We start from the raw sequence: 25,216 nt of genomic DNA, 5'->3' as shown, positions 1-25,216 counted from the left end.
TCTATTTTATAATGATTATAATTGCATTTTTCTTTTAGTAGAAGTGAGATTAAATTTTGGTTGCCTTTGCTTAATCTCCTAGAAATTCTGTTATATTTTAACATAAATGAAATTGTTACATATTATAATTAATCATTGAAAAATCAAACTGTACTGGGCCTCCCTGGTTGCTCAGGTGGTGGAGCGCAGCGCTGTGGAGCTGTCCATAGCCTCTGCAGTGCCGGTTCTATCCCTGCCGGCCTCAGAGCCACCCACATGGTGAGTAGACCTCTCCTGTTTCGCCTTCTGCTCCCCTCAGCAGTGTATTTTGTCAGTCTGCCTGTTCTATTCCCCACTCTGTCTCTGGTGAATCCTCTCACTCTCCCGTGCATCTGGCCTGTAACCCAGTTCTTGTATAAATAAAATAATTTTTTTTAAAAGAAAAATCAAACTGTACTAGAACAATATACCCAGTTACATATTTACTTATATGCTTTTACTCTTTCATTGCCTAATATATGATAATAATCTGGCTTTATTAAAAAGGGTGTCATGAAATGATTATTTTTCTTATTAACATCAAATTTTTAGATTTTAAAAATATATTTAGTATCTATCATCTGTCTATCTATCTATCTATCTATCTATCTATCTATCTATCTATCTATCTATCTATCTATCTATCTATCTCATTCTCTACTCCCATTTCCAGAATATATCAGTCATGAGAGAAATAACCCCATGTTTATTTCTCATTGGCATGTCACCAACTCCTTAAATAGGACCTGACCCTTGGATATTGCTCATTAAATCTCTCGTGTGCATGAAGAAAGTACTTTTTTGCCTTTTAAAATTAACACCTTTTTACTTATGTGGCAAGTTCTGTTAATATGATTGTTCATAATAAAGATAGTGGCTGCATCATCCAAGAATTTAAATGTACATTTCTCACTACATTTATAAATGTCTTATTAAAATTTTGAATTACAAGTTTCTGGAAATACTGCTCAGAACAATTGGTTCTAAATTGATTGAACTTTGAGAAATTTTCAGCTGTACAGGAGCAGTAATTTATTTCTATCTAGTCAGGGAGAATTCTAATATGATACAGCCTATTTTTTTAGTAGAAAGAATTATGAACAACATCCAAATTGATAATTTTAAGCATCCTAGACAAAAAAGTAAAAATGCCCAGATAGATCCATTTATCAGTGAATTCTTTTGTTTTGAAAAATTGATTGAACCATTTTTTAAAAAAACTGTATTTCACTTTTAGTTAGTACACATTTTCTTTTTATATTTTATGCTAAATACTTTTCCAAGAGGATCTCTGAAATTTTTAGGTGTGTTTTTTTTTTTTTTCCTACAGGATATCCAGTTAGGCTGCTGCTTCTTTTTTTAAATGTTAACACTTTGTGAAGGAATGCACCATTAGGTAGGAAGCTTTCATATATATTCCAATAGCTATCAGATTAACTACTCTGTAAGCAATGTAGGAAAATATTTTATTACTGAATAGTGTTTTTTATAAATTAAATTCATGTAAATTAGTCATATTTTTTACTTTCAGTCTTGGCAGCATTTAATCCTTTTTTCCTTCCACTCTGATTTTATGCTAGCTAGGAGTCTTTATTATATAGACATTTACATTTTCCTAAATTTTCTTGCCTTAGAGGTGGTTTGATTTCTCATTAAGTTAATTTGAAATTACTCTTGTTGTACTTTATGAATAAACATGTATACATAATTATATATTTAAATTTGGTCATTGCCAAAGGCAATATTGTAAAATAAGTTTATTGTCATTTATTTTATAGAACAGATTCAGATAGGTTAATGACTTTTCTAACACATAACTAGAAATAGGCAGAATTAGACTTGCACTCAGAATGTTCTATGGCAGTCAAGGAGGAATACTAATCTAGAATCAGGAACAGACTAACATGCTACGATCTTTATAGACCACAGATTCCCTGTGGGCAATTTTGACAGGCAGCCCACCAAGATGTTATGAGTCACATACTGCCAAATTTCCCCAGTCCTGATGAAGAGGTGTCTAGATATGACTCAAAAGAATGTTGCCAGTAACTCTGGTCACTCACACAATTTCAGACCCGAGTATAAAGGAGAAAACCAAACAAATTTGAGTCCATATTTTCAGAAGTTTCAGCAGTCTAAGTGTTACCCTCCATAAAGTATACTGCTACTGTGTTATAACTACTGACCAATGGAGATTAGTTTCAGTAGTAAAAATCCAGGCAGTCTAATTATCTGAACAAATAATTCATTTAATTACAAAAGGAATCAGGACCTGTTATGTTTCCTTACCATTCCCAGCCACTACAATTAAGAGAATACATATCACAAGGCTGGAATGCAGTTGTATAGAATATTTAATATGCTTTGAACTAAAGGTGGTCAGTGTATACCCTGTCCACAACCTGAACACTGTGTTCAGAAATCTAAGGGCAGTTTTTCTTTTTTTTTAATTTTGTACGTAGGTAGGACATTTTATAATAAAACACTTTTTATTATGTGTTTGTATTGATTAACATTTAACATAAACTCACTGACTTCAGAGAGGAGAAATATTAATAATAATCACACATAAAACAAGGAAAGAAAATCTGGAGAGATCAAAAATTAGGAAATTGAAATAATAGTAGTAATAGTAGTAGTAGTAACCTACTCCAAAACAAAAGCAAGAGTCCCCCAAAACGAAAGTGACCAGATGGCATCACTAGTGATTTCTACCAAGCTTTCTTCTTCTTTTTTTAAAGATTTATTTTAATTTATTTATGGATACAAGAGCTGGGGTGCAGGGGCTGAGAGGATTCACCAGAGACAGAGTCCGGAGCAGAACAGGCAGACTGACTGAAATTCACTGCTGAGGGGAGCAGCGGGTGAGTCAGAAGAGGTCTGCTGTGTCATGTGGGCAATGGCCAGTGATAAGGCGATAGTATTGAGACTTAACCACTGCACCACAAGGGAGGCCTGATTTCTACCAAACTTTCAAAGAAGATCTAATGCCTCTTTTTCTCAAACTCTTTCAACGAATTTGAAGAGAAGGAAATGTTTCTAACCAAGTTATGAGGACAACTTCTCATTTGCATCATCAACCCTGGCCCATAGTAACTACCATGCTGTGACTCATAAATAACAGATTGTGTGACTCATAAATAACAAACATTTGGTTCTCAAAGTTCTGGGGGCTGGAATTCTGAGGTTTGGGTGCCAGTATGGCTGATAAGGTCCCTATCTGTGTTGAAGAATTGTCATATCTTCACATGGTGAAAGTGGCTAGAGTGACTAGAGAGCGCCTTTTAAAAGTCTCTTACAGGGTTTCCCCAGTGGTGCAGCGGTTGAGCGCAGTGCTGTGACGCTATCGGCAGCCTCTGCAGTACAGGTTAGATTCCCGGCCGGCCCAGGAAGATACCTACATGGCACAGCAGACCTCTCCTGCCTCACCTGCTGCTCCCCTCAGCAGTGTTTTCGGTTCATCTTCCTGTTGTGCTCCCCGCTCTGTCTCTAGTGAATTCTCTCACCCTCCCATGCCTCTGGCCTGTACCCCAGTTCTTGTATAATTAAAATAAATCTTTAAAAACAAATAAAATGAAAATCTCTTACAGAAGATTCCACAAATCCTGTTCATGAAGTTGTCAACCTTATGATTTAAGCATTTCCCAAAGACCTTACTTTGTAACACCAATACACTGGGTGTTATAATTCTAACGTGTGGATTTGGGGGGTGGCACAAAAATTCTTGCCATAGTAAGGCGTTAAATTCCATAAACAAAATTAAAACAAGGAAAGGGAATATGCTGTACCTATCATAATGTCATAGTTATCTAATGTACAGTTCCTCAACCACTTTGGTCTATACTGATATTTTCTTTGGGTAATTACCAAGTATGAGGATAAGACAATGAAACGTGAAGATGAGGAAATACCTAATTGGTTTATTATGCACTTGTAAGTTTTATTTTACCCCTTGCAAATTAAATACATTTGTTAATTTATTCTGTGTAATTACATATCAGAAAAGATTTTGAAAGGCTACATACATGTTCCCAGTGGATAACTTTGGTTGGAACATTATGGAAAATATTTTGGTCTTTATACCTTTTATGACTTGTAAGTTTTCATCCAATTTTATTACTGGAAAATATTTAAAACTCTAGATTTTTAAGTTTTTATTTATTCATCATTATAATAATTATTATTATAACAATAATTATTTCTAATACTGTGTTCATATTTCTTGTCTTAAGCTCTCAAAATGAGGCTATAGAAGAAAATGCTAGAATATAAAAGATCTTAGTATATATGTCAATGTGTTTATAACAGAGAGATTTTAAATGTGTTTTACATGAAGACTGACACTATCATATTTATTTTTTAAAGAAAACCTCTAAGTTATATGCAAAGAAGATTGATGTGGGAAGCATCTGGAATTTGCCATGGTTGAGTGGAAACATGGGTATAGAGAGAAATATTAGGGCTTAGCTAAAAAGTAAGGCTGAAGAAACATTTTAAAAATGATGAGAACCAAAATTTCTCTTAATTTACAACTTTGTATACATCAAACTCAAGTTCTTTGTCAAGAATGCTCTGGCTTGGTAGTTCCTATCCCTTCCTCCATACTGAGCTGCTTATATTCTAACAAGTTCTGAAGGCCTATATGTAATCCCACTGTCCCATGCTTCTAGTATTTCTGTGATGGTATTTCATTTTTTTTATTCTGCAAACTTTCTATAGTAAACACACATTAGTTTTTAAAACAGATGGAAATATTAATAATTGAAAGATAAGATCTCAAAGTTAAATAAAGCACTAACTTTTGCTTTGGAGAAATGATTGTAGTTTTAGTAAGTTGTGTCTTACTTTCACCTCTTTGAAGGCTTTTAACGTAATCTTTTTCCTTATTTAATATAATAGCAGTAATTTCTGATAAATAATGCTAGATGCAAGGGAAATAATCATTAATATGATTTCCTTCTCATTTGTTGGGAAGGATGTGCCATGGCATTCCTGTGTGAGATCAATTTTGAGAAACAGTGGTTTGGGGTTATATGCTCACATATGTTTTTTCCTTGACTGGTTGGCTATTTACCCTTCAACTAGTTGATAGCTTCTCTAATTAGATAGAAAATGTGTAGTTATTCACGACAACATAAAATATTGAAAGGTGACATGTGGAAGGCACTTTAGTAAACTCTTGGAAAGAAAATTGCTTATCTGTAATTGTTTTGCTCTCTGAAGAAATATATCAGACTGTCATTTCCACATGAATTTTCTAGATATAGTATGACCCACTATTTCAATGTCAACAGAAACAAACCCTTACAGAGTTTCTCAATCTTTTGTATGCTATAGTTAACCTGAGGGACCTTTAGGCTATAATTTTTAGAGAAAGATGGCTATATGATACAGAGGAGGTAGGGATTGATTTGTAAGTCATGTCCCAGCATGCAGGTGACAAATTATGGACAGAGCATTGGGAATAGATAAAGCAAAAGTGAAATATGTACCTACCACCTTACCTAAAAGCGGACAGTGTAGTGGGGTATTGATTAAATAAATGTCATAAAATTCCAAATGGACTGGTTTCTGGAATCAGGGTATGAAGCATAACTAATTGCTTGTTTGTTCAGTGACTACTCATTGCTCACCTGCAATATATCAGGTCCTGGACTAGGCAATGTGTTTGACAATTTTAGGTATCTGATATAAGTGGTATCATGCAATATTCTTCTAAAAAATGCCTGTTTCCCTGCTGTCTTCAAGATTCATCTAGTATCACAAATGGCAGTATTTCCTTCTTTCTCATAGCCAAATAATATGCTGTGGTGTGTGTTTGTGTGTATACACATACATATACATATATATTCCACATCTTTAGGCTGTTAGGTTTTTCTGTACCGTGGCTATTGTAAATACTGATGGAATACTGATTCGCATGGATGTGAATGTTATTTTGATACCTGGAAGTTGAATTGCTAGATCACATGTTAGTTATAATTTTTAAAAATTTTTCAGGGAGATCCACATTGTTTTTATTGTTTCTCAACCAAATTATATTCCCACCAAAGACATAGAGAGGTTTTCTTTTCTCCATATTCTTTCCAAAACTTACCTCTTAACTTGATGGTAGCCATTCTACAGTGTGGTGGCATTTGTCATTGTGATTTGATTGCACTTTCTGGTTTGTTAGTGATAGGGAACATCTTTTCATAAGACTTTTGGGCATGTATATTTCTTTTTTGAAGAAATGTCTATTTGAGTCCTCCTCTCCTCTACTTATTAAAAAATGAGTTATTTGGATTTTTTTTTTTTGCTATTGAATTGGAGTTCTTACATATTTTGAATACTAACCCTTTCTCATATAACATAGTTTTACCCCATTATATAGATTGCCTTCCTGTCAGGTGTTCCTATGTTTAGTAGTTTTTTTTTTTTTTTTTTTTTTTTTAGTTTAATGCAGTTTTTCATGTCTGTTATTTATTTTGTTTCTTGTACTTTGGTATTATATCCACAAAACCATTGCTTACATGAAGTCTGGCATAAAGACAGCCATATAGACCAATAGAAAAGAAGAGAGCCCAAAATAAACTCATGCATGTAAGGTCAACTTATCTTCCATAATGGTGCCACGAGTACAGTGGAAAAAGGTAATCCCTTAAATGGTGCTGGAAAACTGAATTATCCACAGGCAAAAGAATGAAATTGAACCCTTATCTTAAATGATACACAAAAATCAACTCAAAGTGGATTAATGACTTAAATATAAACCTGGAACTGAAACTCCTAGAAAAAAAACATTCCTGCTCTTTTAAGTATGCTACCAGCTAGGAGCATCTTTTCTAGATGGGACACTAGCTCTAGTTCAGCACTGCCTGTGGTTAAGAGGATAATTTCCTGATTTGGGGATTCAAATGTAAAAGATTCACAACTGTAATTAAGACCCATATCTCTTTGGGTCTTATAGATATTGTGTTTAAAAAAATTAATAAAAGGTAAGTCAAATTCTGAAACTTTGTGAGTCTACTAAACTTATTAACCTGTAAGCTTCAGTAATTCAATACAAATTAATCTTTATATCAACTAGTGAATTAAAGTAAAGGAGGAAATTTAGGGTTGTGTAAATATGGTTGCCAGGGAAGATTCCCAACAGAAGAGTGAACCTCATTAGAGTCTGTACAGAAAAAAAAGCAGTGTACCCTGATCTTTCTGTTTTCTTTCTTATGGGGAAAGAAAATATGTATAAAGCATAGGTACAGATGAAAGTGGCTTTAGACTTTTCTAGAGACTTGAGGAATATGTTTTCCCTTTTGAAACTAGACTGAGTGGTTGAGTTCTCCAGGGCGAATTGATTCAAACAGTTTCATTAATAATAAAGGAGATATTTTAGCTGCCCATTTCTCATGGCTTTTGTTTCTCAATATCCTCATAATTTTTCAGGTAAAAATGTGGTATATTGTCCCCATGCAATCTAGACTTTAAGGAATTTGGCCTTTATCTTGTAGTTAATTGGAAACCAAAAAATATTTTACCAGTGAGTAATTTGAAAGATTTGTATTTGGCACCTTTGGTAGCAGCTTAGAAGAAATACTGGAAGAGGTACAAATGGGGTCTGAGAAACCAATTAAAAAGCACACCAAGAGTCTAGGCAAGAAAAGATCAGATCTTGATCTACACCATGACGGTAGTAATGGGAATAAAGGGGATGGACCTGGGATATATTTAGGAAGCTGAATCTGTAGAACTAGGTAACTGATTAGTTGCACAATATTAGGAAGAAAAAAATTAGAAGAATTGCTAGATTTCTGAGTGGGATGGATTACATTTGGTTAGGTGGAAATGTAAAACAATTTCTAGCATATGGAAATTCTATTACATCTTTTGAATCTTTGAACACCATTACCATCTTTTTCCACAGGAAACTGAAGAATTTCCATTTGATTTGACCACTGGGAATTAATTTGTTTTGTTCATAAATATTCCTGTGATATTTTAAATATATTTGATAAAAGACAGTTATAATCAGAGACATACATAGATGTGTGTCTGTAGTATATTATTTTAATTATTTTTGCAAGGGGTACACATTCATAGAATGTTGCTATATAATGCCATCTGACAAATTTAATTTTAGTCAGGCCTGGGGTTTCAGTGTGCTATGGAAATAAAAACAGGGAACCATGGTAGTTGCATTCTCTTTTTGTTTTTCCTATCAAAGTTCAAATTGAGAAGCATTAGTGTTCTATAGTAACTGAGTTAGAAATCCAATTCCCTGTTAGAATTCTAGTCAGAAACTAAGTAAAAAAAAGGAGATTATGTTTATTTTCTTCATGCATTTGGAGAAGAGAAGCTTTCCAAGATCTAGAATTTGATGAAAGTCACCTGCTTTGAAGTCTAAGGCACAAAGCTAAATGAGCCTGTAGCCCCTTTTATAAGGAGAGTTATTAAGATACTAAGGCTTAAGCAAGTCTCTGCATGTGTGAGTTTTAATGAATCGGTTATACCAGCAAATGAACATTATCTTCAATATCTTAAAAACAATCATCTCCAAAAATGAAAGTTAATACTGCAGATTTGTCAGCAATTGTTTTTGTACCATTTGATTTCTGAGATGTAATGTTCATTGACACTACTACTTTTCAAAACAGCTTTTTACCTTTGGTCTGTCTGGCTCACTGAAAATTTGTGTAATATGATCTTGTAGGTATGTGTGTTTATACTTATATCTCTCTGTATCCTGATAAATCTGAAAATAATAGAAAATAATATGATAAATATGGTGCTTACACAGTGGGAAATATCATGGAAGAAAAATCATAACTCTGGGGGCTGACCTGATGTCAGCTGGAATTATAATACAGGTCAAAAGTGACCATCTTGGTGAAAGTTAAGAAAAACATTGGTACCTCACATTATGACTGTAGTTATCAACAAATAACTCCATAGAAAGACACATTTGATTTTATTTTGCATTCAACAGAATACAACAGAATATGTGGTAGCTGACATATAAAAATTATTGATGTTCTCTCCTCTGTCCTTCCCATCCTCCTTTTGAAGTACCTGTACACAAGAGGCTTTGCCTGGAGGCTGGAATGGATGCCCAGGGCTACCCTTCCTGCCAAACAAGCTCAGGCAGGCCAGAAGGGTCTGCAAATTCCTGAGGGCTTGGTCATGGATTTGGAGGCTGAATAATTATTGTATTTTCACTCCTAGCACATTTGCCAGTTTTTCCTTTTATTGTGCAAAGCACTATGCTTTATTTTTGAAATACAATTAAAAAAATGTCTGGAGTGAGTAAATAGCTGTATTTGATATATCTGTATTTGATATATCTCATACAGTTAGAATGAACCAAAGTGGTCATATTCTCCTTGTCAATAACATGGGTTTGGGGGTTGGGCTGATGAATTCAGGATTCACTACTTATTGCTTATGAGAGTATGAGCATGTTACCAAACTTCTGACATTTTTAATTTCTGAAAGGGAGCTATGAAACATATTTAATGAGTTTCATATGAAATGTAATAAGCTGTTGTGTACAAAGTGTGTAGGACAATATGTAGTCTAAAGAAGATGCTCAATAAAATAGGGTCTGCCTGAAGTATATATTGCTAATCTGGCTTGAGCGTTATTCTCTCTTGAGTCAAACTTGTCATCAAATCTGGACTCCACATTTAAGCAGCTTTGATCTTGAGTAAATTAACATCACTGGACCTCCACTTCCTTTTTTTTGTGAGAGAATCTTAAAAAGATGTACTATAGGTTCATGAGAAGATTAAATGTGTTAATATATAAAACTCTTAAAATGGCTCTAGAAACAGTGAACCCTCAATAAACATTTTTTTGTGAAATGGATTCCTTCATAGGTAAAAATTATCAGTATATGGTGCTGTCAAAGATATCCTGGAAACTGTAATGGGAGCTTGATTTTCATCCATGAAGTTTATGATATAATTATGTTTATTATTAATATAAACACCAAAGTTGGTGGTCTGTCCAGTGATAGAGATGTCTGGACTCATACAGCAAAGTAATGATACTCTGGCGCAATATTATAAAACTTTTCACTCTGAATCTAGTCCTTATGCTAATTGGTTCATAGTGTTTTATAGACAGTGATCATGATTTCAATCCAAAGGTTATATTACATGTATATTTCTGGAGTATAAGAGAGTGAGCAGGAACTAAAACAGAACCATTTCTTCACAAAGACTTCTTATTGTTATGCAAATTACATTATGCAAAAAATAATATATCTCATTTTCCAAGGAATTTAATAGTCTGCTAGTTATCATTTGCCAGGATTAAGTCATAAATCTGTTTTTACACAATTTGAAGAAGGCTTATGGCATCCATACTTATTTCAATATTTTTATTTATAGTAATCTTTTTCTTCTGTAGTTAATGAGCTGCCACACCTTTAGTAGGACCTGAATGTATCATTTCACTTGTCATATTTCAAAGGATGTTTACTTGCATTAGGTTATGAAAGGTTAGTGTTGAATTCCAAATCAGTATAGAATTATATTCCATTAGTACCTACCATAATCCTTGCCAGTACATAATCCTTCAGGCTATAATTTATAAACACCAGTGGCTTTTGTTGATTTAAATGAGGCAGAGAAACATTTCTTTAATTTAATGCCCAAAATATAAAACAATCCCTTCATATAACTTCTAGGAATTTTCATAGGATGTGAAAAAAATGATATTGATTAATGCAGTGTAGTCACAATTAATGGAATACAGCATGGTTCATTGGGGGATAAAGTTTTTTGCAGCATTGTGGGATGGAGAGGAATGAGGTGAATCCCGCATCATGAACCCTGAACAAATGTTTTTGGTGAAGTGGATAATTTTATATATCATAATTACTATGAGTCTGTGATGGTGCCAGATATCCTGGACACTACAATGAAAGTTTAATTTTCATCCTTGGAGCTTATGCTTTAAATTATGTTCATTATTAACGTAAACACCAATGTTAAGATTTGTCCAGCGAGAGGTATCTGTGGTTACATAGCAAAGTTATGAGTAATTGGGTTAATAATGCATATTTAGTAGATTTTATAAAAAATGCAATAATGTATTGTGCACAGAGTGATTAGAACAACATGTTGCTTACTTCTTGGCTACTTGTGAAATCGGTTCTGCTTCTGTCCTGATGCTAGGTATCTAGCCTTTCCATTTGTCATTAGTGTGGAAGTTGCCCTTCTGGACAGTTATTTTTTTTTTAAAGATTTATTTATTTATGTATTTATATAAGAACCAGGGTACAGGCAGAGGCGCAGGAGGGTGAGAGGATTCACCAGAGACAGAGCGGGGAGCAGAACAGGAAGACTGACGGAATACACTGCTGAGGGGAGCAGTGGGCGAGACAGGAGAGGTCTGCTGCATCATGTGGGACCCTCACCAGCTGACGGGGATCAAACTGGTGCTGCAGAGGCTGCGGACAGCTCCACAGCACTGCACTTAACCAACTGCGCCAACAGGGAAGGCCCTGGACAGTTTCTGATGGCATCTGAACATCTCTTTCTTCAATGAGCCCATGGAAGGTAGTCCAATTTCTTGAAAACATCAGAGATGTGCCAGTGTCACCAGCTTAGACCTGTATTTCTGCTTCCCAAATTGCTTATCCACTAACTTTGTTATTAGGGATTCCCCTAGTCAAGGTACTACACAAGGATAACTTTATTCCAACATTATTCCAACTAGAACTTACAATTAAAATTGAGTGATTATATTTTATTATATCAAAAGTCAGCCATATACATACAACTATGCCATATTGTTAAAGTTGTTTTTTTAATTTAAAAATAACAGTGATTGTTTACAATAGCTAAGCTTTGGAAACAACCCAAATGCCCAAAAATAGATGACTGGATCAAGAAGATGTGGTACATATACACCATGGAATGTTATTCAGCATTCAAAAAAGATAAACACATGCAATTTGCCGCAACATGGATGGCGCTGGAAGGGATCATGCTCAGTGAAATAAGCCAGAAAGAAAAAGAAAAATACCGAATGGTCTCACTCATAGCAGGAATCTAGAAAACTTAAATAAGGGACCAGGAAAAAGAATAACTATAAGAAAGTAAAAATCAAAATCAACAAACAACTATGAACCAGAGACACTCTATGGGGGGTGGTGGGCGGGGCGGGGAGGGATTGGGGTCAAAATAAGGGGGTCGCAATTTTATGGGGAATATAAAAATAAAAAAAATTATATAAAAAAATAAAAATAACAGTGATGATTATTTTGTTACAATATTGTTTCCTGTTGATCATAAACTAATAAACAAATAAAAACTAAGAGATTTTGGATTTAATAAGAAGTATGTTCTGTTGATTAGAAAAATTTAAGGGCATATTTAATTAATAACTATGAAATATTTTATTAAAAATTTCTTTTATTTTTAAGTGACATTCTTAGGAATAAATCAAGGTATAAAAAAATGACTTTTATATTCCTAAACTTACATCTGATAGATTACATCTTCAAAAAATAGTTAAAACAGGATTTTCTCAGAATTTATTCCAATTTCTTCATTTTTAGAACTAAGAAAATGAGATATTTATTCACTACTTATATTTCAATTCATGTCTTCATTATGGTAATTAATAGATATGTTATGATTCAGTTATATATTTAGAAATGAATCACTCACTAGCCTGTCTAGTTGTTCTGAACATTCTGCAATGGTTTGAATACATGCTGTGCATTTTTTTAATCATTCTATGTAGCAAGGCTGTAAAGGGTCATAGGTCTAATTTAATTCATTTTATAAGGTTGACACTAAATTAAAAATAGATATTTCATAAAAGTAAACAAAAACATCTATCTCCTGATAATATTAAGCAAAACCTTTAAACATTGACTCATATTGTAGAAATTCAGTGAATATTCTTAACTTTTTAATGCTTTATGTTGCAGAACATGTTAGAGTTGCAAGGAAATTTAGAGATTAATTAGGAGAGTGTGAGTAATCAAATGATACAAATAAATTACAAGTCTGGAAAGGAAATGATTTTGATTTTTTATAATGTCAACATCTTTTCCCAATTTTTTGTCTTGACTGTTCTTTTTGATAGCTGTTCCACAGGGATTTCAAGTGTTTTTGGACAATTCTCTCTATGACTTTAATGTCAACATATAACAAACAGAACTCATGTTTTCATTCATGTTTCTCAATAACTTTCTTATGTGACGTATTACTTTACCAAAACCCTTGAGTTCCATTTCTAAGACTTATTCTTAACCCTTTTCCCAAGCATTCACAACTAATAAGTCACAAAATCCTGTCTGACCTTTTTTTTTTTTATTATTTATTGCTTCTTATTTACAAACATTCCTCTGTAGTTTTTTTTTTTTTGCTATCATATAGGTGAAATTATTTAGATAAATTTTGTTTGTAGAGTTTTTTCTATGAAGATTTTTCACTTGACTCAAAATATAGGAGGGCATAGTTTTGCTAAGTATGCATAAGGGCTATATATTTCTACTTGCTTTAGGTTCTAATATAGTAATCATACATGGCACTGCTAAATAATGGTATTGTGATTTACTCATCCAGAAAATATATCTGTGTTCTTTTAGTCTTCAATTTTTTTCAAATATTGAGTCTAGTAATCACATTAATTAAATCATGTTTGCATTGAATGCAGTTTGGCAAGGATTATGTCAGTTTGTTTATCAAGATTTTTTTTTTTTTTGCTTTAAACCAGGTAATTTACCTGTTTGTCTAGATTTGGAATTTTCCTAATGGAAAATTTTTGTATCATTTGTTGTATGTTAATCTGTCTATTCATTTTTAGTTTTTATGAGTTGTGTTCAATGACTACCTTTCCTTAATTTGTTGTTGCTATATTGGTTTATATTAAGATGATAGGTTGTACAACATAATCCTAGATTATTTGACCAGGATACTTGGATATTGGTTGCTTTGTAATTTATGCCTCTGCAACTATTTGGATGACTGGGACTCTAGTGCCAATAAAGGGGATCAGAGTGTCAAGAGGTCACTGCTAAAAAGTACCAAAAGCTCAAGTTTCCTAAGGGGTTGCAGGTGCTCAAATTGAAAGAGATAATCTGCAGTTACCCCTTCCCTTAGACCAGCTCCTCAGTCAGTGCTTCCCCAGTAGCTTCAGGATAACACTGATCCCTCAGATGTTGTATAACTCTAGTTCAGGAATTCTTTGACCAGTATCTTTTCCCAGGAGTGTGGGCAGGAGCAGAATGATTGGGAACTGAGGTTTCATATTGCAGCTAGAGCACAGTCGCTATTGTGATCACAGAAGGATGAGGGGCGTGTGTTTCTTAGAGTCTGTAGTTATTGTCCATAAAAGATCGCCTCCTTTACAACCCTCTCTCAAACCTTTCTCAGGGGTTGTGGCGCCTACAGGCGGCTATATTGGGGGTAAAACTGCATTGTGGTCTGCTTCCAAGGGTTTTCATATACTGAGCCTTCCCCTGAGGTACAAGTTCCTGCTGCCAGGACTTAGGTGTTCTAAACTCTAATTAGAGGTAATAAACACAGTAGGTGGGTGTTACCTGAGCCATGGCCACAGGCAGGTGGGACACATGTTTTGCATAACATAGAGGGGAGCTGTAGATGGTTTTCTTTATATGCAGGCCGCAGGTCGACCTCTTCTCACATCAAGTTCCTCTACTCGGGCAAACAGACACATGAACAGTTGTTCAACATCACTTATTATAAGGGAAATGAAAATGAGACATCACCTCACATCTGATAAAATGGCTATCTTCTTTCTGAGGACTCCAAAATACTTCCTGACCAACTTCATTCCATGCCCTAGTCCTGGCTGTCACCCTCTCTCCATATGCATGTCAGCCTTCTCTAAGTTATAAAACCAAAAATAATAGGAGGGATTCCTAAAAAAAATAGTATGAATTTCTATGTAAAATACGAATAAAATGTGTCCTTTGAATCTGATTTAAATCAATGGACCATAACACAATGTTCCTATTTGAAATTTATTATGATTTTAATTGCTATATTAAATTTATTCTTGAATTATACTATTTTAAATTGATTCAATAAATTTCTACTTTAAAGTTATCATTGACATATATACTGTAAGTTGTACTCCAAAAATATTTTGTGTGGTTTCTACTAAAGGCATGTGTGTCATAGGTTGTTACAGTGAAAACAAGTAAACAAAGGTCATACACAAGTGGAAAGATGCTAAACTAACCACCTTAACTAAGCTAATTAATATGTGTTGGCATTAAATTGAGCTTAATGATTTTTTTATGCATCCCAGAAAAAATAGAAATACATTACTTATAATCAGTTAAAAATATCAATTCACAAGAAGCAAATATTGAAGTACTAAATTAAAAACATACATTGTTTATTGTTTATTTTTCACTAAATGTCCAAAGTATTTTCTCTATATTGTCATGTTTAAAAATCAGTTTGATAGATAAATAGATTGGATGTAACTGTACATAGAAACTGAAATAGATATTCAAATCTACAGATAGATATCTCTCTACATATATTCAAATATATATCCACACATACAAATGGTTATTGAAATACACTATATAAACATTTTAATTATATTTGTTTTTGTGTGTATATATAGATATATAAAACTCAGTCATCTATATATCCATCTGATACATGTGACTGTTTGGGGTTTGCTAAGTGTGCCCTGAAATGATGGAAAAGTTAATCTAATAAAATTTAAATTTGTAATTTTCATGGTCCTTACATTAGTGAGTGTAGGCCACAGTGCAAGGGGTTAAGACACAGCACTATGAATCTATCCCCAGCCACTGCAGCATGAGTTCGATCCCCAGCCAGGGAGCAACCCACATGGTGCAGCAGACCTCTCCTGACTCACCTGCTGCTCCCCTCAGCAGTGTACTTTGGTCAATTTGCCTGTTCTGTTTCCCACTCTGTCTCTGGTGAATCCTCTCATCCCCCAGCATCTCTGGCCTGTACCCCAGCTCTTATATGCACAAATAAATAAATCTTTAAAAAAAGATAATGTTAAAAGGAGAATAATAGGTATTTCTTACATTTCGTTTTTTTCTTAGCACTTTGATAGTAACTGAATATAGTTACTACATTCAGCAATTCAAGGCACAAAACATAGCAAATTATTGTGAAATGAAAAATTTCAAACCAGGATTACATATCAATCACCCTGACAAAGGAAGCTTTCCAGTCATGCTATTCATAATACCAGTGAGCCCAATGTTGCTCCTTGGGAAGGGGGGATCGCTTACCTGACTCTGACTTGTGAAGTTCACTAAATGTATTAATAATTCTAAAACTTTGATCTGCTAGATGGAATTGTTCATCATATAATCTGCTGTACTATTCTTCTACCTCAGAGCATTAGTCTTACCATACTGTAATCCATTCTTCTCTGTGTATACAGACTAAAGTTTCAAAAATGCAAATAGTTTAATTATTACTTTTTTAAAAGATTTATTTGTTTATACAAACACTGGGGTACAGGCCAGAGGCGCGGGAGGGTGAGAGAATTCATCAGAGACAGAGCAGGGAGCAGAACAGGCAGACTGACCGAAGACACCGCTGAGGGGAGCTGCGGGCGAGACAGGAGAGGTCTGCCGCGCCATGTGGGTTTCTCCCTGGCAGGCTGGGAATTGAACCGGCACTGCAGAGGCTGCGGACAGCTTCACAGCTCAGCACTTAACCCCCTGTGCCACCGGGGAAGCCCCTAATATTACTCTTAATAAAGTCCTTGGATGACTTTCCTTTTCCTTATTAACAATTTCTAAATTTTTTAACATGGTTTACAATGCCCTCTAGGATTTCACCTTGCCCATCATTTTTAGCTTCACTTTATGTACAATATCTTTATTGTCCTCTCTTTTCCAACCACTCTGGACTTCCTTCACCCAGTGTTGAATACTTTGGGACATGAAATGCCTGGAACAGTGATACTACTCCTTTGCCCAACTTTTCTTTAGGTGTCTGCATACTGCTGTCTCTGAGAAATATTTTCTGATCCCCCTAAACTAGGGGGGATCTTTTTTACTCTCCAAACTAGGGGAGATCTCTATTACTCTCCATGAAACACAGTGCTTTGCCTTTCCTAACACTGTTATGCACATAAATGGTGTTTAATGTCTGACTTCCCTTCTGAATTTTAAATTGTGTAAGGCAAGACCCATGTTTTCCTTTGTTGTATGATAACTTTTAGAATAGTACCTGAAAATTAACCATTGCATAAAACTATTTGTAAAATAAAATGAATAAATTCTATAGCAGTAGAGACAATTTCTAGCTGACCTCATAAATCCTAAATATAGATACAAGTTTTTACTTACCTTCTGAATCCAACATGTAGTTATGGCATTCTTTTGAACACAGAAAAGAGAAACAAGGTTATTAAGCTAAGAATAATTAAGATTCCCAACAAGATTCCCTGTGAGTTTCTTTTACAGAGAAATCCTCATCAGTTTTGTGTCCTACAAGTAGTTCTTTCAAATGGCTAAGCACAAAAGATGTCAAAACCTAAATAAAAGTTCTAAGTGTATTTTAGTAATCCTTGATTATCTTGTTTACAACTGCTGACTGTGTTCAGGAAGTGAGATTACAGGGGCCTTTTGAAGTGTTTTGAGACCTTACTATGCCCTTTTTTGTGTGTGGCTATTGTTAACCACTCAGATCTTACAGACTGAATAGTGAAAGGTGCTAAGGAAGTTCTCTTTGATGAGGAAACTTTCCTGAGGAATCTCAAAAATCTCAAGTTTAGTGTTCGCATCAAAATTCATAGACAAATTAAATTATTGAAATTATTTTATCAAATCTCCCCCCTCCAAAAATTATAGTTAGCACAGTATTAATTTTCTTCAATCCTGGTCTGAGTAGTGAAAGAAAATCTATTATTTTACTTTGGTAGTATTTTACTTTCTTGAGCCACAAGAAAAAGGTGAACCATCTTCTACAAACAGCAAGGAGACAGTAACATTTAAAAAAATAATTTATATTCTAATCATGGAAGGTTTTTTTCAGGTTTGAAAAGAAGAGTTAAAATTGCTGTCCCCGATCTTTCAATTTTGAACAGTGTATAAGAATAGCAAGGCAAACTCAAGTCATGCTGGCACTCTGATGTCTGCACGTCATGAATGACCAAACCCAATTTCTGGAAAAACTGATAATGATCAACATTTGTCATATGAATTTGGATGATCAAACAAAATCAATTGTTATTCTGTTCATTCATCCTTGACTGATTAGGCAATTCAAATGAGAAGTCAGACAGAAGGTGATGTGCATATTAATGATTAATGATTCAAGAAACATTTTAAGTACACATTAGATTCCAGGAAAGTAGAAAAACAGAGGACAAAATGAATAAATAAATGACATTTGGGGAGAAAGTCATATTTTTTAAATGTTTTACATAATTTTTAACTGTCATGAGTGCTACTTTTAAAACTTAAGGCTGCCCATGGGTATACATGTATGCATCCTTTAGTGAAATTGATTTTCTTAGCTCGATTTTTCTTTCTCATTAATCTGTGCCTCAGAATGTTTGATTGAATTTTACATACTTGCTAAAACTCAGTGATTTTAGCTGTTTAATTTCTGAAACTGTTAATGTATCTTCAAACATAAGGACATCAAATTGCAGCAAGATTTTGGGGGTCCTTAAGAAACTCATTAGGCTGTGCAGACAAGTCATCTGGCCCAGAGATATATACACCATAAAAAACCAGACTCCCAAGTATTCGGCTAATGATCCTCACTGTCATTTCTACCATTTTATTTGTTTGTTTTCTAAATTGTAAACCTGAGTCAGTTTCTCCATATCGTTTTGATTTAGGCTTGTAATTTTACTATGTTGTATTCTCACTTCATGCTCTTTTTTTACCCCTACATTTTTCACTCCAAATTCAAAACCTTCTGTTTTTAGTTCAGTTTGATTACTGATCCTATTTTCTTCTTATTGTTTCTTTTGCTTAGCAACTAGACCTTCACTCAAGTGATTTACCTGGAGGTAATGAAGCTTAAACTTTAGGTCTCTTGTTTGATTCACATTGGTCCCTTCCAAGGTCCTGCGCGAGGCCCTGGAAAATGTACTGAAATGTTCATAAGTTTTGGTAAAGTTTGCAAAAAATATATTTTAACTGAAATCATTTGTTTAGTCTTTGCCTGCTTTTCTTTTCCTCTACTTTCATGGTACCTGGCAATGAAGTGACTTCATCAGGGTACCAGTTTAAGGAAAATTGAGGTAGAGATATATTTCATTGTGGTCTAGAGGGATATAATATTTGTTCTTAGTCATTGTTGTATGTGTGAATTATTGCTAGCTGTACTGGCATATGAATGGCTCTCAGGAATAATCCTTCTACATACTGAATGGAGTCAACAGCATCTGGATATGAAGAAAGAGGCCCATAACTCTTATCATAGTTTGCAATGACCATATGGCAACTTGTCACAAGAAACATGTGAGCTGTGGTGTGGCACATACTTTGAAATATATGAAGAGAGAATTGAATCTGTGGGAAAGTTTTCCAAATCTTGTAGCCCACATATGAAAGGAATGTAGTATGGATATTCCTACAGTTGATAGAAATTATAGATAGAATTTATATGATTTTACTAATAACCAGTTGCAAAATTAAAAGATATATTTCTAGCTTATTAAGAATAATTTCTAAAATTCTATCAACCAAGCCAGACAGGAGATTCTATCCTTTCAATAAAAGTGATATAAAACTTTCATCATACAAAGAGGTGGAAATATATGAGATGCATTAAAAATTTTTAGAAAAATTAATAGATATACATAGGCAACCAATCAATGGAAGTACTGAATTATTTTTCTGGATTTGGTGATTTTTTAAGATCCAGCTTTAAAAAGTTATAATGTGTTGTGCTTTTTTCTCTTTCTTCTCAAATATTCCCATTTACACCATTTTTATTTATGAATATGTGTTCCTTTAAAATTTATTTTATGTGTCAGAGTCAATAAAACCTGGAACTCATTTGTCACAATGTAACTCATTTGTCACAATGACTCAAAATAAAATTGTTGGGCCTCCTTGGTAGCGCAAGGGGTTAAGCACCACAGTATGAAGCAATACTCTGCCTCTGCAGCATGATTTCGATCCCTAGCCGGCCAGCAAGAAACCCACATGGCACAGTAGACCTCTTCTGTCTTGCCCGCTGCTCCCCTCATCAGTGTATTTCAGTCAGTCTGCCTGTTCTGTTCCCCACTCTGTCTCTGGTGAATCCTCTCACCCCCTGCATCTCTGGCCTGTACCCCAGCTCTTGTATGCATAAATAAATGTCTTTAAAAAAAAAAAAGAAAATTGCTATAATGATCATTTGACTCAGTTTAGAGGCTAAGTGGATGGGAACCTAGGTTCCTGAGTAAGAATACCTTCAATCAAACCCTCGTCCATTATTTATTATCGCTGTCACCTTGAACAAGATACTTGACATAGCTAAGCTTTAACTTCCTCATTTTAAAAGGTGGAAGGAGATTGGATTAGAAAATGTAATTTTTTATGATTATATGATAATATAAATGAGATAAAAAATAATGGGAAATTAGCTAGTTAAAATAATAGGATATTCATGTTTAAAGGAAACTTGGATTTTGTATAATTTTACATCAACCTTGTAGATTCTGCAATATTCTTTCAGGTGTAAATATAGGGGAGGAAGTGGTTCTATTATGGAAATGGACAGATCCTCCCATTATTTAAGCTAGTATAGTTCTGCTTTTGTTGACTTTATATATGTATATTCTATGTAGGGTCTGGTTGGAACAAAGTGATCTGTGTGTATATGTGTGTTTAGACATCACTGCTATTGCCCACTCCTTATATAAAGAATCACATAAGAGCATTAGTGAAAATAATAAAAATGGGAAACAAGTGGCCATCTATTCTCTATCTTTCTCTCTTTGGAGGAAGAATGAGAAATTATTTGAAAGAAAATAACATAAAACTGCTAACAGAAAAGTCTGCCTTCTGAATCAAAAAACCACATATTCAAAAAAAAAAAGGGAAATCAGTAAGAAACAACTGGGAGAATCATGTTTCCCCAAAATTCTCAGGGGTTTTAGAGAATTAATCAAGTTTTCCACAGAATTTGATTTGAAACCCTTGTTGATTTTTGTTTGGCTGGTTATTTTTAACCAATGTTAAGAGAAAGTAGGAACTCAGACAGCAGGGAGACTTTGGTCAGGAGATAATGCTTGAATTTTGTGTATACCTCCCCAAGGATCTGTTTTATTTTAATATTTTAATTATATTTTTAATTAGAAAAAATGATCTCCTTTTAACTTTTAATTTGACATCTCTTCATATATATGAATCAGCTCTATCACCAAATATGCTCACTTCTAATTAAAAATCGTTTTATGCCAGGACCTAGAGAGATTTTCTTTGATGTTTTTAAATCATTGATTTAAAAAATTAATCGGCATCTTTGAAGTTCACTCTCATTTTTTAGAGACTGTCATGGGCTTCTGGCAGGCATCTCTTTCTGAAAGAAGTCTTGCTTGCAATCAAGAATTAGTCCTGTTTTATTCTTTTTCTTTTTTCTTTTCTGTTTGACTACAAAAGAACAGGGAGCTGTCTTAACTGAATTTCTAATACCTAGTGAAGATACTACTTCAAATTAAACAGTTTATATATTTTAATTAGTTTCATTAAATAATTAACATAGAATGTGCTCAGTACTTTGCCATCATATATTCAACAAGTTAAAATGAGAGTTTAATGAATGAAAAAAAAATCTGATAATTATTATCACACATATGACTTGATGGAAAGATTTCTTGTCCCAAAGGAAGAGGTACTCAGGTGGTAAAAATAACTGAAGGGATAAAATTAAAACTTTAAAAGAAGTTGCTTCAATGAAAATCTTTAAGAACATATTAATTTCTCAATCAATAAGTCACTGTTCATAAAACTAAATGTCTACAATGAATATCTTAATTATGACATTTTCCATTGTGTGTGTGTGTGTGTGTTTGTATGCATGTGCATATGTGTGTGTGTGTTGGCAAAATGACTTACTATTCATTCAGCAATTTTTAGTATTTCCATTTCTTTTTTTATTATTAGCTATATATCATTGTGGAAATTAATATCTTTGATGCTCAGTAAATATTGCTTCTTAGAGCATATTCCACTGTAATTTTCTCCTTTTACTTGTTCCTGAGTTGTTCTGATTTACTGTTGCCTTATTGGCATACATCTTACCCAAACTCTGTTTATATATTCTGTACTATAGGTTGTTTGTACATTTTTTTAATGATTTATTTATTTATGCATACAAGAACTGGGGTACAGGCCAGAGATGGGAGGAGGAGGATTCACCAGAGACAGAGTGGGGAACAGAACAGGCAGACAGACTGAAATACACTGCTGAGGGGAGCAGTGGGCAAGACAGGAGAGGTCTGCTGTGCCAGTTTGTACTTTTTCAACAAGTTTTTCAGCAAATGCTGATTAACTGTTTCTGTAGGCACTGCAACAAAGATAGTTACACTTAAAGCAGCTCTTATACATTTGTTCATTCTTCCTGACTGCTCTCAAAACCCTTGGAATTTTCTGAGTGCTGAGAACAATAAAGTCATCTTTTGTTATGTTAAAGGAGTGGATTTTGGAAGAACCTAAGGATAAGGACTGGCTGCTTGTGAAACAACCTGTGATTAGTGGGTTGCAGCTTTTACTCCCACCAATGAGTTAATCAGTCATGCCTATGTAATGAAATCGCCATAAAACCCCATGAAGATGAGGTTTGAGAGCTTTCTGGTTGTAATCATGTAGAGATTTTGGAAGAATGATGACCTATGAGAAGGTGTGGGAGCTCTGGATTCTTTTCTCATGACTTGCTCTACGCATCCCTTCTATCTAATTATTTCTGAGTTATATCTTTTTATAACAAACCAGTAGTCTAGTAAGTAAAATGTTTCTCTGAGGTCTGTGAGCCATTCTAGTGAATTAATTGAACATGAGGAGTGGTCTTGAGTACCTCTGATTTATAGTCATTCACTCAAAAGTACTCATAACATGGATGTGTGACTGGCATCTGAAACACGAGGAGGATGTCATGGAAACCCCCAATATGTAGCTGGTTGCTCAGAAGCATGGGTGTAACCTGGACTTGGGATTACTGTTGAAACTGGGTAGGGAGCAGTCTTGTAGATCTGAGCTGATAACCTATGGAATATCATGCTATCTCCTGAAAGTGTCGGAGTTGAGTTGAATTCTCAGACAACCTGTTGGTGTCTGGACATTCTTGTATGTGTGTGCAACCCCCTCATATTGCAATTAGTACAGGAACTGGGAACCCTCATAATAGGGTTTATGTTCAGCCACCCTTAATTAGCAAGAGGACACAAACTTGGAAGCTCAAAAAAATCAAGCTTTTTTAAAAATACAATCTTTCATTCAACCAATATTTATCAGATATATCTGGAGAAGGCACTGTATGTGTGAAAGGCTAATGAGACGTCAGTGGTATTACAAGGATATATTAAATACATTAATAAAAGTTTTATATTTTAAATTTGGTTAGGGAGGAATATAAATGCATAAACCAACAGAGTTCAACATTTAACTTATTTTACTCAACTCTTTGAAAATTCTCACCTTTATGGTAAGGTTAAACAGCCTAGATTAGAAAACTGAAATTTTATAATAACAGCAGAAATTCTAGCTTTCCTCTTTATTATACTAACATCCCATGGGGGTTCTAGAACAGTTGGTGACTTTATGAATTCAGAACTCATCTGCATTATGCAGGTGCATGCTTCAAATTCATGGCTGAGCCCTTATTTCCAGGATTATAGGCTTTATTTTCGGTGTTAATTTGTTTGTGTCTTTGTATTTATGCTGTGGTCTCTCAGTTTGCCATCCTTTTTTTCTTAAGGCCTATCCACAGGACTCGGCAGGAACACAACACTGTGTGGAGGATGCTAAGAACAATTCCAGAATTAACATCTCAGCTAACTGATGAGCATCTGAAAACACTTAGTATGAGTGTCATTTCGGAAAAATGGTTAAAAGGCAGCATAGGTAACAGACTAATCTGAAGAGAAATTTGGCAAGATAAAATGAATGTCTTTGAGTTCTCTATCATTGTAATATTCAAAATTTCACTTGGCATGTTAAAAATGTTCTATTTGGATTATTTCATTTGTAAGGTTTTAAGTAGTAAATGGGTAACATTTTACATGTTAAAAACATGTTACTGGATTTAGCATCTAAAGTTTCTGACTCTGCAGGTCTGGGATGGGTCTTAATTTGCATTTCCAGTGCTATTCCAGGTGGAATTTCCAGTGTTTATTCCAGGTGGATACTGATATTTCAGTATCAGACGATACTGAAAAAAAAAAGAATTTCCGTTTCCTAGCTTTAACTTCTAGTCTCTTTACCAAGGATATATTAAATACATTAATAAGCATTTTATATTTTAAATATGATTAAGGAGGAATATAAATACATAAACCAAGAGTTCAACATCTTTTTTCTCCATTTATCCAGAATCTATTAGAAAAAAGGAACTAAACTTATTTAATGAATTATTTGTGTCTTTTTGTCATAAATATCCCTTATTTATTCCTCACAGTGACAGATAAATTAGATATTATTATGCTCTACAGATGAGGATCCTCAGACACAAAATGTGTGGAATATTTCTAATTAGAATTGAGTTTTTAAGACACCTAATTCTGACAACTAAGATCTGTTTCACTATCAAAGCAGTCAACTCATTAACTATCTGACCTTTGTAAATCTCTTTGTTCATTAAACTTAAAAAACAAGCCAGACCAGGTGTCTTTCTCTCTCCCTTTTCTTTATTTATGTATGCGTTTCCCTCCCTCTGCTGTTATTTAAAGTATTCCCCCTCGAAGTACCTCCTCACCAGGCTACTGACTTTCAATCTGCTGCTGAGGCTTTGGTTTCTCACCTGCAATTCCACACAGCTGTGTGCACCTTCTGGCCTCTTTTCTGGCCACAGGTTCCTTGGAGGCTCACTATTTATGGCCACTGTCTAAATTACCCACAAAGCCTCTCATGTACTTTAGTTAACCAATAAAATATTAAAATGAATAACAATACTATGCTTTTAAGTATTGAATAATACATATACAAATCTCTAGTTTTTGTAAAAATACTATTAAAACAATATTATATTAAGATTACTTATTAGGGCCTCCCCTGGTGGTGCAG

The 25,216-nt window shown here is 34.2% G+C and overlaps 1 protein-coding gene across 8 annotated transcripts in view; it reads left to right on the top strand.

Annotated features, from left to right (window-relative positions):
• The window catches only part of CNBD1 (cyclic nucleotide binding domain containing 1), a 255,795-nt gene that overhangs the window by 96,771 nt on the left and 133,808 nt on the right, over window positions 1–25,216 (top strand). For all 8 annotated transcript variants that reach the window (XR_008550616.1, XR_008550615.1, XR_008550614.1 and 5 more), the window contains exon 5: window positions 23,913–24,058. Coding sequence is in view for 5 of the 8 variants with exons in the window: in XM_054692122.1 (XP_054548097.1) it covers window positions 23,913–24,058 (146 nt within the window). In the remaining 3 variants the exon portion in view is untranslated. The remainder of the gene's footprint in view (window positions 1–23,912; window positions 24,059–25,216) is intronic.

Source organism: Talpa occidentalis, unplaced genomic scaffold (genome assembly GCF_014898055.3).
Source record: "Talpa occidentalis isolate TD23 unplaced genomic scaffold, MPIMG_talOcc4v2.1, whole genome shotgun sequence".
Classification (NCBI taxonomy): Eukaryota; Metazoa; Chordata; class Mammalia; order Eulipotyphla; family Talpidae; genus Talpa; species Talpa occidentalis.
Note: the sequence above shows the minus strand (reverse complement) of the source record. Positions and strands in the feature narration are given on the sequence as shown.